Source organism: Typha angustifolia, chromosome 8 (assembly GCF_048772165.1).
Source record: "Typha angustifolia cultivar Huaian chromosome 8, ASM4877216v1, whole genome shotgun sequence".
Taxonomy (NCBI): Eukaryota; Viridiplantae; Streptophyta; class Magnoliopsida; order Poales; family Typhaceae; genus Typha; species Typha angustifolia.
In genome coordinates this window covers 13,832,655-13,847,313 of record NC_133246.1, presented here as the reverse complement: position 1 = coordinate 13,847,313, position 14,659 = coordinate 13,832,655, and the positions used below count along the sequence as shown (strand labels likewise).

General features: G+C 38.0%; 2 protein-coding genes across 2 annotated transcripts; one reads left to right on the top strand and one right to left on the bottom strand.

Moving 5' to 3' along the window:
- Nucleotides 1-1,087: 1,087 nt before the first annotated feature.
- Nucleotides 1,088-3,057, top strand: LOC140765636 (1-aminocyclopropane-1-carboxylate synthase 7-like). Its single transcript, XM_073104810.1, has 4 exons — nucleotides 1,088-1,312; nucleotides 1,397-1,528; nucleotides 1,639-1,799; nucleotides 1,926-3,057. Exons 1-4 carry the CDS (start codon nucleotides 1,145-1,147, stop codon nucleotides 2,797-2,799), a joined length of 1,335 nt encoding a protein of 444 aa, XP_072960911.1. The 5' UTR covers nucleotides 1,088-1,144; the 3' UTR covers nucleotides 2,800-3,057.
- Nucleotides 3,058-6,343: 3,286 nt separating this feature from the next.
- LOC140765552 (uncharacterized) lies at nucleotides 6,344-13,775 on the bottom strand. Its single transcript, XM_073104694.1, has 7 exons — nucleotides 13,370-13,775; nucleotides 12,685-12,791; nucleotides 12,393-12,578; nucleotides 12,221-12,316; nucleotides 12,053-12,124; nucleotides 11,300-11,416; nucleotides 6,344-7,794 (listed from the first exon to the last, which is right to left on the bottom strand). Exons 1-7 carry the CDS (start codon nucleotides 13,692-13,694, stop codon nucleotides 6,535-6,537), a joined length of 2,163 nt encoding a protein of 720 aa, XP_072960795.1. The 5' UTR covers nucleotides 13,695-13,775; the 3' UTR covers nucleotides 6,344-6,534.
- Between the last annotated feature and the right edge of the window lie 884 nt (nucleotides 13,776-14,659).

The following is a 14,659-nucleotide window of genomic DNA, read 5'->3' as shown; positions in this document are numbered from 1 at the left end:
TTAGGTGGACTCACAATCCTGGATAAACCAATATAATACTATCTAGAATTATATATATATATATATATATATGTTTCATATTTCAAACAGCCGCATATAATAGTCCCCTTGCGGATCATACTAGCATTAGTAAAATGGTTTCAGTCTGTTGATGATCAGTTACCTGCGTTTCTGATTATAAGATGATAAAAAAAAAAGGAAAAAAAATTACTAAGATGATGGATGCTGAGATTGATCCATAAAGTGCTTGTAGATGGTTCTCTAATCTTTACCGCGCACTATTAATAGATGAATTAACTCACCATAGTCAGGAAAAATAAGACAAGTTCTAGGCACTAGATTAATTTTATGTCTATTTTTTAAATTAAAATAGCTAGTAATCCTTCAGCTAATTACATCATGATATATCCAATAAAAAAAAGGAACTATAACACCAGATTCCATCAGAACTCTACAGTTAGACAGATGTGGTTAGGCGAGAGTAGCACTAAGATGAGTGTCTTGGAAATTAGAAATTTGCGGATGTCTTGTTGTACTGGTGAATTATGGCCAATTTATCTGCCACCATATCTTCATCAAATCCCTCTGATCTTTATTTATCCACCACAAATAAATATATTCTTCTACTACTTTGCTGCAATTACTCGATCAATCGATCGGTTGTGTCCCCAGAAAGTGCCTCATATTTTTTAGGTGATTATGAAGTTTATAGGTCACTTTTGTGCTTTACAAAGTGCAGGGCTGATCGTATAAACAGTCACCAGTTAGATAGTGAAAGTTGATCTTAACGTAACAGGAATAATATGATAGAAGAGAATAATATAAGTAACTTCTGTAGCAGAGAAAGTTAACAGCTGTCTCAAGAGATTAAAGTCTTTTCAAAATGGTCTATTTCTATCCTTGGTCAGGCACACTGCCAAAAAGAAAATTAATAGACAATAACTTTTTTTTTTCCGGTTAAATTTGAGTTAAGAGTATTGTACTCGTACAACTAGTACGACAAAAGAGTTTGATCCTCCCCTGAGGCAATTATAAATATGGGTTCTGTGAAGAGATTTCCCAGTATCTGTATCTCACACCTTTTCATTCTTTCCTCAAGCCTTGCTTATTAATAGGGTGGTGATCTACTACTTTGAATTAGCTCATGGGCAAGTGGCTTGGACCTTGTGTTCCATTGTCTTCTATGGCTACTTCCAACACGCATGGAGAAGACTCCCCTTACTTTGCTGGTTGGAAAGCCTATGACAAAGACCCTTACGATGCTATCAACAACCCCTCAGGTGTGATCCAGATGGGCTTGGCAGAGAACCAAGTAAGCATTTGAGATTTATTACCCATTTAATTAGGTTTCATTTGAAATGCTCTAGTTAATTGCATTGCTATTATCTTTGGACAGGTCTCGTTTGATCTGCTGGAGAAGTACTTGGAAGAGCACCCTGAAGCATCTGGTTGGGGAAGTACTGGGATCTCTAGCTTTAGAGAGAATGCCTTGTTTCAAGATTACCATGGTCTGAAATCTTTTAGAAAGGTGATTGAAAATTCTTAAATTGATTTCCCAATTTGTTATGTAACAGCTTAAGCTTTCGAGTCATCCTAAATATAACTCCTTCCTAGTATCTAACTTGTTATGTTACTTAGGCAATGGCAAGTTTTATGGAGCAAATAAGAGGAGGAAGGGCTAAGTTCGACCCTAACAGGATAGTTCTCACCGCCGGCGCAACGGCAGCGAATGAGCTATTGACTTTTATCTTAGCTGACGCAGGAGATGCTTTGCTGATTCCGACTCCTTACTACCCTGGGTAAGAAGTGCACCTAACCACCGTCTTATATATATAAATATATATATGATCATGATTAGTACAACCACTCCCTTCAAGCGTGTTTAATTTGATTCTGTCAAAATTTGCCGGCTTTATTCCTTTCAGATTTGATAGAGACTTGAGATGGAGGACGAGGGCCAACATCATCCCAGTCCACTGCAACAGCTCCAATGGATTCCAGATCACTCTCCAAGCACTGGAAGAAGCATATGCCAAAGCCGAAACCGCGAAGATAAGGGTCAGAGGGCTACTGATAACCAACCCATCGAACCCGCTGGGCACCGCCATCACAAGGTGCGTTCTCGAGGAGATACTAGACTTCGTCACCAGGAAGAATATCCATTTGATCTCCGACGAGATCTACTCGGGCTCGGTCTTCTCGCCGCCGGCGTTCGTCAGCGTGGTGGAGCTCGTGGAAGAGCGAGGTCTGGAGAATTCTGAGAGGGTTCACATTGTATACAGTCTATCTAAGGATCTAGGGTTGCCTGGGTTTAGGGTTGGAACGATCTATTCTTATGACACTAGAGTGGTGACCACTGCGAGAAGGATGTCGAGCTTCACGCTCGTCTCCTCACAGACACAAAAGATGTTAGCTTCCATGCTATCAGATGAAGAATTCACTGGCAAGTACATCAAGGCTAACAGGCAAAGGTTGAGGGAGAGGTACGAGTACATTGTACAAGGGTTGAGAGCAGCAGGGATTGAGTGTTTACAAGGGAATGCTGGATTGTTTTGTTGGATTAATTTAAGGCCTTTGCTTGTTGAAGAGCCCACGAGAGAAGGAGAGCTGAGACTATGGAATTTAATACTGCAGGAGGTCAAGCTTAACATATCACCAGGGTCTTCTTGCCACTGTTCTGAAGCTGGGTGGTTTAGGATGTGCTTTGCAAACATGAGCCTAAGCACGCTGGAGATTGCACTGGAAAGGATAAAGATTTTTATGGAAAGAGGAAGGCAAGATATAGCTAGCTTAATTTGATCCAATGTGATTGTGCTCAGAAATTTACGTGGAGTATCGATCGGGTTCGAATCATCAGTTTAACTGAGACATAATTTGATTAACCTTCTCTAGAAAATATATAAATGATAAATAAATAATTCGTTTTGATGGTAGGAAATTAAGGAGTAGAAGACTTGCAAAAAAGAAAATTACTGAGAGAGGCACTTAGAGATAATTGTTTCTCTTTACTTAATTTCCTTTAATTGTAAATGATGGTGTTTGAGATGAAATAAAAGATTGGAGAAATTCATATTCATTTTGTCTTGAGCGATGTCGTTAGCCTAATTCATCCATTTATATTTAAATTTGCTCTTTGATTACATCAACCTTCTCGTGTCCTTTTCCAGGCGGCCTACCTTGTGAATAACTTAAGATTATAACGTAGTTTGCAATTAAAAAAGAATGGGAGTGATGGCATATTTCTACAGTCAATTTAAAGGCCAACTTTACTTACAATAGTATCTATAAATAAATAAAAAACAGTCAGTACTTCTCTTGGTTTGGATCAAAGGCCAACTACTTATAAAGTCTTAACCACCTGGGAATGGGATGCTCCCAGTTATTATCCTTTAGTATTACTAGTCTAAGTTTTAATAATTTAATTCCTTATGGATGAGTTATACTTCCCCTCAATTAATCAACAATTTTTAAGCTAATAGCAGTTGTGCTTTTGGATCAACTTCACCATCACGTAACAGAAAAACATATCATAAAGGAGGTGGTAGTTGACAACATTTTGTATTAATTAAGTACCTCGAGAAGGTCAACTCCGTTAGTTTTATACTTAGTTTAGATTAAGTAGAAGTTGATTTTCCGGCGTGAGAGCATCATATTTTCTTGGCAATACACACAACCCGAGAAGTGCAAGTCCTTTGTGGTGGATTTGAGACGAATTAAGAAAGTTCCTAAGAAACAAGTAAGCTCCCAATATTTAATTAAGATCTCTAATAAATACCTTTAAAATATTTAATTAAGATTAGTACTATAATATATACGCATATTTGCCCACTCATTGGTATAATACAATATTTACGGAATGTGAAAGATATGAATCAAAACTAATTTATAACATGAAAACGGCACATCAATAAATCTCGCTTGAGAAATTCAAATTCTTATTTCAGGTCCATGTCTATCTTCAACTCGTCTCCATAGATACATTCTTGACCACTCTTCATGACTAAACCACCTAAGCTCATTTGACCACATCAATTGACTGATTCCAAAAAGGCCTTGTCTTTTCTCTATATGTCGTGGTCAACGTCTAAGGCCCAGATTGCATCCAGGGCGTCACACTAAACTACGGCTCACAACACTCCACGAGGTTGGAACAGCCATATGTTTCTTCAAAAGAAATTCAAAACAAAAACATGGACTACCGACTATGCTGTTTTGGAGTGTACTTCTATTGGCGATTAGAAAGCATAATATTTTTCTTGTAGCTACTAGCTACCATTGGAGTGAAAGAATACCATGGGCTACGCTGTTTTACATTATGAAAAGATTGAATGGATCTTGGGGCCCTTTAAGTCAAGAAAGATTTGTTACTCATAATGCCAGATGTTTCTATAATTCTAAATATAAGAATTGCTCACTATTATGCTTTTCTCAAAGATTGAGCTAAATGGATTTAATCATTTGCACTTTTCTATTCCTTGGCGAGTTAAGAAGGAATAGAACCGGAGGCAAGAAGAGAAAAATCAATCTCACATCTCAATGCAATTTTAGGTATTTTAGAATACCAGAGAGGAAGAGTCCAATGCTCAATTCTGCTATGAGCTCAATGCATCTAAAGCAAGAAATAATGGCTACAGCTGTGTCACAATCAGTTTAATTCATTATCGTTTTGTCAAATATACAATGCATATGGAATGAAAGACAGATATGTGTGCAACATTTTCCTTACCAAGTAAAGAATTAGATTGATATCAACACATAATGCTGAAAAAATAAATGAACAAGGTAAGCTTCTAGCAAATGTCAAACAAAGCAACAGTTTAATAAGAGTAAACCATAAAATTCAACTACCATCAGATCATTTAACGATATCCCAAAATGGCAGTTGTAAACAAATTTCCTACAGGCAACTTTGCATAAAACTACATATGGTGGCCAACTATACAAGCACCAAATTTATACAAGGAGACCTATCATTCAATGAATATAAGGAGTAGCGGCTAAGAAATCAATTAGGTAAGGCCTTCCATGTAGCTTGCTGTATTGCTTCTATTGTTCACTTAAACAAAATTCTGAAACTAGCATCTGATATATCCATAAAATCTAACAAGGACCTCTAGATCCCTCGCGAGTGAAAGGACAGTCGCATGAAATTGTGAAACCGCATATAGATGACCACTTCTTCCATTTTATAATTTACCACCCAAAATATACTGACCACTGCAATTTTATCTTGAGCTAGTTTACTGGGGTCGAGGCCCTAACCTTCCTACTAAAAACATACCAGCCAGCAGCTAATTACTGTACTCTTCAAAGTGAATCAAGATTATTTTAAGTACCAAATGAAAACTGAGCATCTCAGCTCGTAGCTAATTACTGTACTCTTCAAAGTGAAACAAGATTATTTTATGTACCAAATGAAAACCGAGCACCTTGTACAGAAACAAAAGGCCCATTAGATATCTATCAAATTGGAACAGAAATGGAACATCTTGACAGGAGTTTAACCCTCTCCGTCGTGACATTGTTTGCAACACTGCATCTGCTGTCGTTTTCAGGTTCCCTTCGATTCTGGCAATCTACTAAATACTGAACCAGAAAATGATGCCTGGGTTACTAAACTGTGTTTATATCCCGGAAAAGAATGATGAATGGCACAGAAATAGACAACAGAGCAGCAATATTATATATCTCAATATAGTAGCAACAAATTTCTTGAACAGACCCAGCATTTTCAGGTAACGGGATGTTTCACCTAATTCAGTGAAACTGTGCTCTGCCACACTTATCTACATAATAAAAGGAACGGGCATATTTTTAGAGCTAGATACCAGTCATTAAAACAAGCCCCTTCGAAGTATAAGACACCTTTTAGGTAAGCCAGCTCAGAAAACCATGCTTATTTCTTCAAATTTAAAGAGACCAAGGGCCTCAAATAAACATCCAAAATTAAGACTGCTGAAAATTAAGTGCTTCCATCACAAGGCCAACAAATAACAGATCCTTATCCAAAAGAGAAGAAAATTGAATGCTAACGAAAGGATATCAAAGAACCTGCCTTGACATCTAAGAGTCCTGCACAGCAGTAACAATATAATACTTTTTGCAATGCATTGGAACATCCAGAGAACTGACAATATCAGTCTATCAGATGATTTTTTAAGACCCAAGTTTGGCAGATTATGTATGCCATCATGTCTCCAACACCACCATTCATTTCTCTTCCACCAGCAGTCAAAAACCAAAAATATTTCTTCAGTGACAGATTGCAGAACTTTCCCTAAATCACTATCCAATGTCATACATATCAGCAATCTATCTCAGTTTAAATATCCAACACAGAATATGCCAAAATAGGACCAAGAGAGTACAGACATGTATAGTTTTCACCAAAGATAAGTCATTTAACATTCAGAAGACGAAAGATCAAGATCCAAACATAGTTCAGTAAAGACAACAAAACGACATCCTAAACACCCACCTTTAAATGGTCCACAGATAGTAGAAGCTTGCAGAGAAGATACCTACCAGATTATATCAACTTGGAGAAGTTTTGGTCACTCCACTGGGAACGGTGGGTGCAGCGGCAGATTGATCATAGGCAGCATGAGTAGCATTATCATTAGAATATGCAGGAGGCTGTGAGTAGCTGCTGCTACCATAAGAGTCACTATACGGCTGTTGTTGTTGACCATAACTTGGCTGGCTTGTGGGAGTTGCACCACCATAAGCTTGCTGCTGCCCATAACCTGTCTGAGGTGCTCCAGATGCAAAACCAGAAGGCGGTGGCCGATGAGTAGAATCTTGAGCATATCCTGCTTGAGAAGGTGGTTGACCATGAGAATATCCCGGTTGCACTGGAGCAGGCTGAACATAGCCAGCCTGAGTAGATACAGGCTGTTGACCCTGTCCATAAACAGCCTGAGCAGGAGGCAACTTCTGGCCAGTAGGAGGTTGCCCATAACTAGGCTGAGTCAATGGAGCTGAATGCCCATATCCAGCTTGAGATGGAGTCTGGCTCGCATAAGAAGGTTGAGTTGGTGTCAAGCCATATCCAGACTGTGCAGTTCCTGGGGCAGAATAACTTGCTGTAGAGGTAATGGGTGGTTGACCTGCATATCCTCCTTGGCTTGCAGGAACTGGAGGAGCTTGCTGAGCAGGTGAAGCTTGTGCAGGCCCACCTTGGGAACCATAAGTGGTAGCTGATCCATCCTGTGTCGGGTTAGCAATTGTCCCATAAACAGGTGCAGTGCTGTAACCTTGTTGATCATAGCCAGTCTGGGGAGCTGGCACAGGCTGAGAATAACCTTGTTGGGACCCTGGGTTCTGATAAGCAGCAGAGTAACTGTCCTGTCCATAACCCTGTTGCCCAGCAGATGACTGGGAATAGGCAGAGTCCCCATAGGAACTCTGGGCATTATAATTAGGAGTTTGACCATAATTATAGCTGGTATTATCGGTGGGAGCAGAAGATCCTGCAACAGATTGTGACTGCTGCTGTGGTTGTTGTTGATTATAGTAATCATATCCAGATCCGGGAGCAGCTTGCTGAGCTGGTGGATTGGATGATTGGTCCCAACCAGACTGGAAACCGCCAGATGCTGGTGGAGGGTAACTACCATAAGGAGGTTGGGACATATACTGAGGCGGTGCTCCAGGATAAGATCCAGGTTGCATGTAACCATAACCAGGTTGTTGCATTGGGGGTGCTCCAGGTGGACCCCAATTTGTTGGAGGCCGAGGAGGACGGAATCCTTGGTGAGGATATCCCCCAGCCATTGGATTCCTGACACGGTTCTGCAAGAAGCAATGCAGCCATAAATTTATGCACATTTAATCAGATAAGAAAATCAGCAGAGCGCAACAGAACATGATGTAATGAAATGGTGAATAGTACACTTGATAACATGAGGCAAATCACATAAACCAGATTCAGAGAGTTCAGCACAATCAACAAAGATGGAAAGAACAACTTACCAAACCAGAAGCAAACATTTTCAAGCTACATTGGTGATTCCGATCTATCCTCTCCCCAGTGCACAACTATATGAACTCAGAGAGAGTTGCAATACCAATATAATTTGAACAATAGCAATACATATTGCTAAAGAGAACAAAGTTTTCAAAGTTTATCCAGAATATTAGAGATATATTACAGTAGCACACTAATTCGGTGTATTCACTTTCAATAAGAATTAATAATAGTTGATTGACAAATCAAGAATCGAATCAGATTTGAAAGAAGCAATGATTAGCATATACTTTTGTTCACTTGCCATTAAGAAAAACATATATAAGAAGAGGACTTGAGGAAGATATGATAGTTAGTACACCTATTTTGGGTAGAACCAAAAACAAAATCAGATAACTAAAACTAATGAAATATGCAAGAAACTGTGCAACAAGAGGAACCAAATAGTAGCATATAGAAAATAAAGATCAATTGTACAAATTATCAGCAAAAGGGAACATGACATGATAAACATAAAAAAAAAAACAAGCAAACGAAGCTTAAATGAACTGTAAATTGAACTCTAACAACTATTCTGCATTAAAGTTTTCACTTTTGACTAATGTCTTGCAGAAGTTATCAGAAATGGTAACCATTTTGGAGGATCTGCAGAAAGAAGTATTATACCAAATATCTGAACATTCATAAAATAGCACATGAATTATACAAATTATGGAACATCCTACTATTGGCTAACAATAATTAATATGATATGAAGAATCAAATGCATTAATCAGGAGACATCTGAAAGATACTATGGAAAGCTAAAAAATTACTCGTAAAGAAGCTTGATTCCAGAAAAAAAAGACAAATGGATAATAGAAAATTCTTATTTAGATTCCATGAGGCCAATTTCAGACGAAAGCTTCAGCTACAAATATCAATAACCAACTGGATCAAGATCTCTGAAAATACATGCAACGAAAAACCATCTTCAAGATGCAGGATGCTTGGTATTTGTCAACAAATCTAACAAATAGCCATTATACCATCCATAACAAAGATCAATGAAGCCCTTCCCCAATATTATAGAGTTAAAAGGTAAGACTATACTAAGTTATACAAATGCTGATGGGAGCCACCAATCTTAGGATGGTTGAAGGAGCATGAGACAAAACAGGCAAAGCCAAAAAAATAGTCATAAACAGTTCAACCGCAAAGAAACCAGTTGCTACCGCTAGATGAATAAATAATTTATAAATACAACACAAGAGTAAATAATTTATAAATACAACACAAGAGTAAATCATGACTCATGCCATCTTCACAAAAATGAAAACATCCTAAGGAAGTTCCCTAGAGCATATAATGAGAGCCAGGAATACTAGCTTACAGAGTAATTTTAGAGAAACTTAAAGCAATGGTTTACATATATAGTGACATACTGAGACGTCACTATACTATATCTTGATTCCAGAAGAAATTAGTAATAGCTGACCCTATCTAACAATCTGTGATTCAGGTTTACGTCCTCGAACAGGCAGCAACAACAACAGCAATTAAACTGGCTATTAGGATTCCTCTGCTTCATCCATCTGTCTCAGGTTGCAGTATAGGAACTCACAACCACCAATATATGTATATAATGCATAGAGGATAATCAGTAGTATATGCTAGTTATCATTTCTATACCATATTAGGAAGAAGTTAGGAGACTAATATGTGCTACTAAATGTAACCAGCTCAGACCAATTATCCAACTTAGAAACTTCCAACTAAGGAAATATTAAAAAGACCAAAATAGCCAAACTGATATAAGAAGCGCCAAGAGAATGTTTACTGCAGTTTTCAACTTGCAATGCACGTCTATTGGGAAAAAAGCTTAAGCTAAACAGTTGTCACTTAGATTATGATGCAGAAAGTGAAAATATATATTCACCAATATCCATGAACAATTATAGCAGTATCTTCTTCTTATCAATACTGGAGAGTACAGTTCAATCGACTTACAGACTTCAATCTGATTAATAATGATCAAAGATAACATGAGATCATAATTTATCTGGTAAAAGTATTAAGCCTGCCTGCGTCTCCCTCAAAAGATCAATGTATAAACAAATTTTCTGAGTTGAGGTATAATCATACCAGTGCCAAGCCAAGAAAGACCAACAATGGGCTTGCCTATACCTTGCACATTGTGGTGGTCACCAACATACCAACATATTGCTAATCCTACAATAATTCTTGGAATCACAGCTCAAAATCATCTGTCAGTAAGCTTTCATCTGTTCAAAAATTATGAGCAGTTCTAGCTAAGATATTCCTAGTATGACTATGTTTAACCTGGTCATGTTGCACGAACTGTGATATCCTGGAAAGCAACATCATAGTGCAACAAATACACAACAAAAGTCAAGCTGCAGGACGTATGAAATGTACAGATTAACTCAATAGAAGATAGTGATGCGAGTCAACTCCACAACTTCAAATTATTATATTCAGATATATCAAAAGATATTAGGGACAAAAATAACTAGCTTGTTGATACACAGGAAAAACAGAGTGCTCTGACGCAGTCCTGCAAAAGAAATAACATCGCTACCTTTGATTTGCATACACCAATGATAAAAATTGATCATTTTCTTAGGCAATCCAGAAAATGATTACTCAAATTTCAAAAAGTCCTCACACAGCACCTATCAAGCACAGTCAAACAATGTATTTGGAAATTATGATTTTTCCGACGGGTAGTCATGTCTACAACTGAATTATAAATCTAAAATCAAACAAAAATTAAATGCTCTGGTGAACAACCATACCATAGTGAATTACTGCTGGTTCTTCCTATTAGAAAGTACAGCTGCCAAAAATGTTGTTTTTTAGAGGTCATACATGTTATCAGTTATCCTTCACATTTTTCATTCTTCTATTTTTCTTGGCTTCATGCACTGAACAGAGAAATTCAATGATCAGTTACATCTTCGTATGAATACTAGGAGCGCAGCATACTACTGATCACAAGAGTGAGGAAGAGTCGTGGACATATCATCTTATTGTTTTCAAAATTTTCAATTACAGCGCAATGATATATTTACTTCCACTATCATGTTCCAGTAGATGGTTATCCGACATTTTCCCATAAATAAGAGGCCAAAAAGATTGGAAGTCACATAGAAGCAAAGCTGCATAACTCACAAAATAAAAGGTGTACTCAGACACAATAAGATTTCATCTACTAGATCTAGTAAGATTCAAATATAGAAATACAAAATACAAAAAGTAAAACTGCAATATATAACAATAACAGGAAAAGTTATCCGAAGCAGCATATAACAGTAAAAGCTTCCATACCACACTGATGACTTCATTCACCAACTGTTTTGCTGCCTCAATTTGATCTGATGTCCCATCTATATAAACTGTCCTTTCACTTGAAGTGTCGCCAGGAGGCAGATGCAAAGGTATCACCTAGAAAAAAAAAACAGAATCAAATTTAGACAAAGAGACATGACATTTATTGGTATATAAAATGTGTGTGCATCCTTTTGTATACATCTCCAAAGTCCAAACATCAGAAAGACTAGGATTGTTGTGGTTAAGAAACAAAAACAAGAGACCGCAATGATGGATCAAACACTCAATGATCATATGCACAACCAATTCACTAACTATTGCTAAAAGGAAAACAACATTAGTTTTCATAGAAGTACCACAGTAAAATCAAATATTAGTTTTCACCAAACTTTCTGAACTTAAACCAAAGTAAAGCAAACATTCTGGAAAGTGAACAGCATAGGACAAAATCTATCAGCTTCAACCTTAGATGTGATGCCAAAATAATAATTAGACAATCCTTTAAAGAAGAACAATTCAAACACTTAGACAAGCCAATGCTTTTAATGTGGAATTTTTACACATTTCTATCAGTTTATTCATGAGGATAACGAAATAATGGCAAAAGAACAAGATAATGGCCTTTTCTTAAACTCAGAACTTGAAGTACCTAATCAAATTCATATAGAGGAAATTATATGTGCCTAGAAAAAAATTAAGAAATGTCTAAACCCCATCCTATAAATTACTTGAAAAAATATATATACAAACCTGAATGCGGGCACCAGACTTAGCTTGCATATTTTTAATAGTCTCACCACCTTTGCCTATGATCAGACCAACCTGTAATACAAAAAAATAAATATAGTCAACTGACAAAGTCAGTGACCAAAGAAGTAAAAAAACTGGACACTGCCTACTTAGCAAGAATTTGCTTACCTTGTCGTTAGCAACTTTCATTTGAAACTGTTCTGCACCGACTTGGGGACCACTGAATCTTCGAGCAGTAGCAATACCAGATCCTCCAGCTTCAGCCTGCAGCCCAGTTATACGTTAGATAAAAGGTAATATGGAGCCGGAGTAAGATAACCAAAAAGTATTTTAGTACCACCTCAGAAAGAACATCATTAATTAACTGCTCAGCCTTGCTAACTTGTTCAGACGTGCCAATAAGTTCTACTGTTCTAGTCTGAGAATTTGGATCTGCATCCATATCCCTAGTCACTTGAATTTTAGCTCCTGACTGAAGTTGAAGATATTTTATTGTCTCTCCACCTTTCCCAATGATAACACCAACCTGCGATAAGATGACAAAAACCTGTTAAAGAATATGGACTCTAAAAAGTTTCAAGAACCATTATTGTGGCTTAATAGTATGCATATGAGAGTAGGGCAAGTTGTACCCTTCCATTTGGTATATCAATCTTTTTACTTGAACCCTGATACCCATATGTCGGAAATGCTGAGGGTGTGATGCTAATTGGCTGACTAGGGGGCTTCTGCAAGTAATCTGAGACAAAAAGAAAAAATTCAGAACATTATTCAAATAACCAGCCAGGAAACACATCTTAATAGAGGCAACTAGGTGCGCAATCATATAGGAAGACGAGAACTAAAAAATTCAATAAATATATCCAACCGCTACATATACTAGCCATGGGTAGGACCAAGCAAAAGTTATATCGAGGTCATAAATCAATGGATCAGAAAACAGAAATGCTAAAGATCACCATCTCATACTAAGCCAAACAATCTGATAGCCCGAGTATCAGAGAATCATGCATATCTATGCAACCCCTCGTTGATTGACATGATTCAAAATATAACAATCATATTCAAGCCATCCATATAACTATTCAAGTCAGGAACAAGCTTTGATTTCAGCGGGAAAAGGGCGAGATTACTGTTCAGCATATATGGGAAAGACATAAATATCTGCCAATACGTTACAGTTTTCAGTTTATCTTATCATCTAATAATTTATCTGTACCAGCAAACCTAGATCATGACAAGACCCAAACTTACAGGAAGCAACACAAAAGGATCCCTAAAATCACCGGATCTTGCGCATCAACAAAATTTTCTTACCACTTCCGGAAGAGCCGTAACCCGTATCACTAGAATCATCAGCACCGCCTCCGTTCTCGGCCCTGGGCCGCTTCGCCTCGGCGTCGCTGAAGAGCCGCGCGGCAATCTCCTGCGCACGCTGCTTCGCAAGCTGGATCCCATCTACCGGCGGCGGCACGTTGTTGTACGACGCCGGCGGCGCCGTTACCGAGCTCTTGTCCGGCGAAGGCGACGCGATCGGTGCCGAAAACCCCGTTGGACGGCGAGCCGGCGGAGCTCCAGCGGCAGGATCCTCGAACTTCCTCTTGTGGTCCGATCGAGAAGAGTAGGAGAGTTCGTCCGCCATGAGAGGTCTAAGGTCACGACAAGAAAGAGAGGAGGCGAAAGAGAGAGAGAAAGAGAAACAGATGACTCAAAACCCTAGTCGAAAGCAGAGAGCGATATTTATATTGGCGGTCTCTGGTATTATCCATGGAAGAGACCGGATCTTCTCCAGTTCGCGGTTACTGTTATAGTGCTGGAGGATACCGATGGATCCGCAATCTGACGACTAAGATCCTCTCTAGTTAGTTGCAATACAGGAGAGGCGAGAAGGTATTTGGAAAGCCCGGGGGCGTCCAGTGATCGAAATTTTGTCTTAGCAGATCATCTGCACCCCTGATTGCAGGAATTCCCTCCGATGTGTACCTGGGAACCTGCCATGTGGTGCTTTAACTAGAACTGTGCCTGTTGTGGAACAAAGAAAAAATAGGATTGAAATAAAATGACGACTGATTCTGAGATTAAAAAAAAAATCTTTATCCTAATTTTTCTATAAGGTGTTTAGTTGCAAAGAGAACAGTAAGTGTTAGAAATAAAAATATGAGATAAAATAATGTTTGGTTATGATAGTTAGTATAAGGGATAAATATAATCAAATTATTTTTTTTATCTTCATTTACAACAGCTATATTATTATATTATAATTATTTTAGAATTTCTAGCTAAATAAGAGAGTTAATTATAGTTAGTCCCCCTCAAAATTCAAAGCTATTATAAACCTCACCCTGCAACAGAGATGAAATATAAAATAAAAACACTCCCTCTAGGGAGTGCCAGTGCAAAAGAAAGAAATAAATAAAATAAAATAATGTTTGCTATGGCCGATGGAGAAAAAGCTACGTGGGTCAGTCATGTAACCCATCTTGCATATTAAACTTGTCTTGGTCCATGCTTTCATGTTATGTTACACATCAACATGACTGCCATCCCCTATTGAGAAAATTCACCCACCACTATGAAAAGCTAAACCGTACATAAAATTATCTCTCG

Coding starts and splice junctions, on each gene's coding strand:
- LOC140765636 (XM_073104810.1), top strand. CDS start 1,145: ATGGGCAAGTGGCTTGGACCTTGTGTTCCATTGTCTTCTATGGCTACT. Junction 1,313..1,396: donor TGGGCTTGGCAGAGAACCAA/GTAAGCATTTGA, acceptor ATCTTTGGACAG/GTCTCGTTTGATCTGCTGGA. Junction 1,529..1,638: donor GTCTGAAATCTTTTAGAAAG/GTGATTGAAAAT, acceptor TATGTTACTTAG/GCAATGGCAAGTTTTATGGA.
- LOC140765552 (XM_073104694.1), bottom strand. CDS start 13,694: ATGGCGGACGAACTCTCCTACTCTTCTCGATCGGACCACAAGAGGAAG. Junction 12,317..12,392: donor TTAATGATGTTCTTTCTGAG/GTGGTACTAAAA, acceptor ACTGGGCTGCAG/GCTGAAGCTGGAGGATCTGG. Junction 7,795..11,299: donor TGAATGAAGTCATCAGTGTG/GTATGGAAGCTT, acceptor TGCTTCTTGCAG/AACCGTGTCAGGAATCCAAT.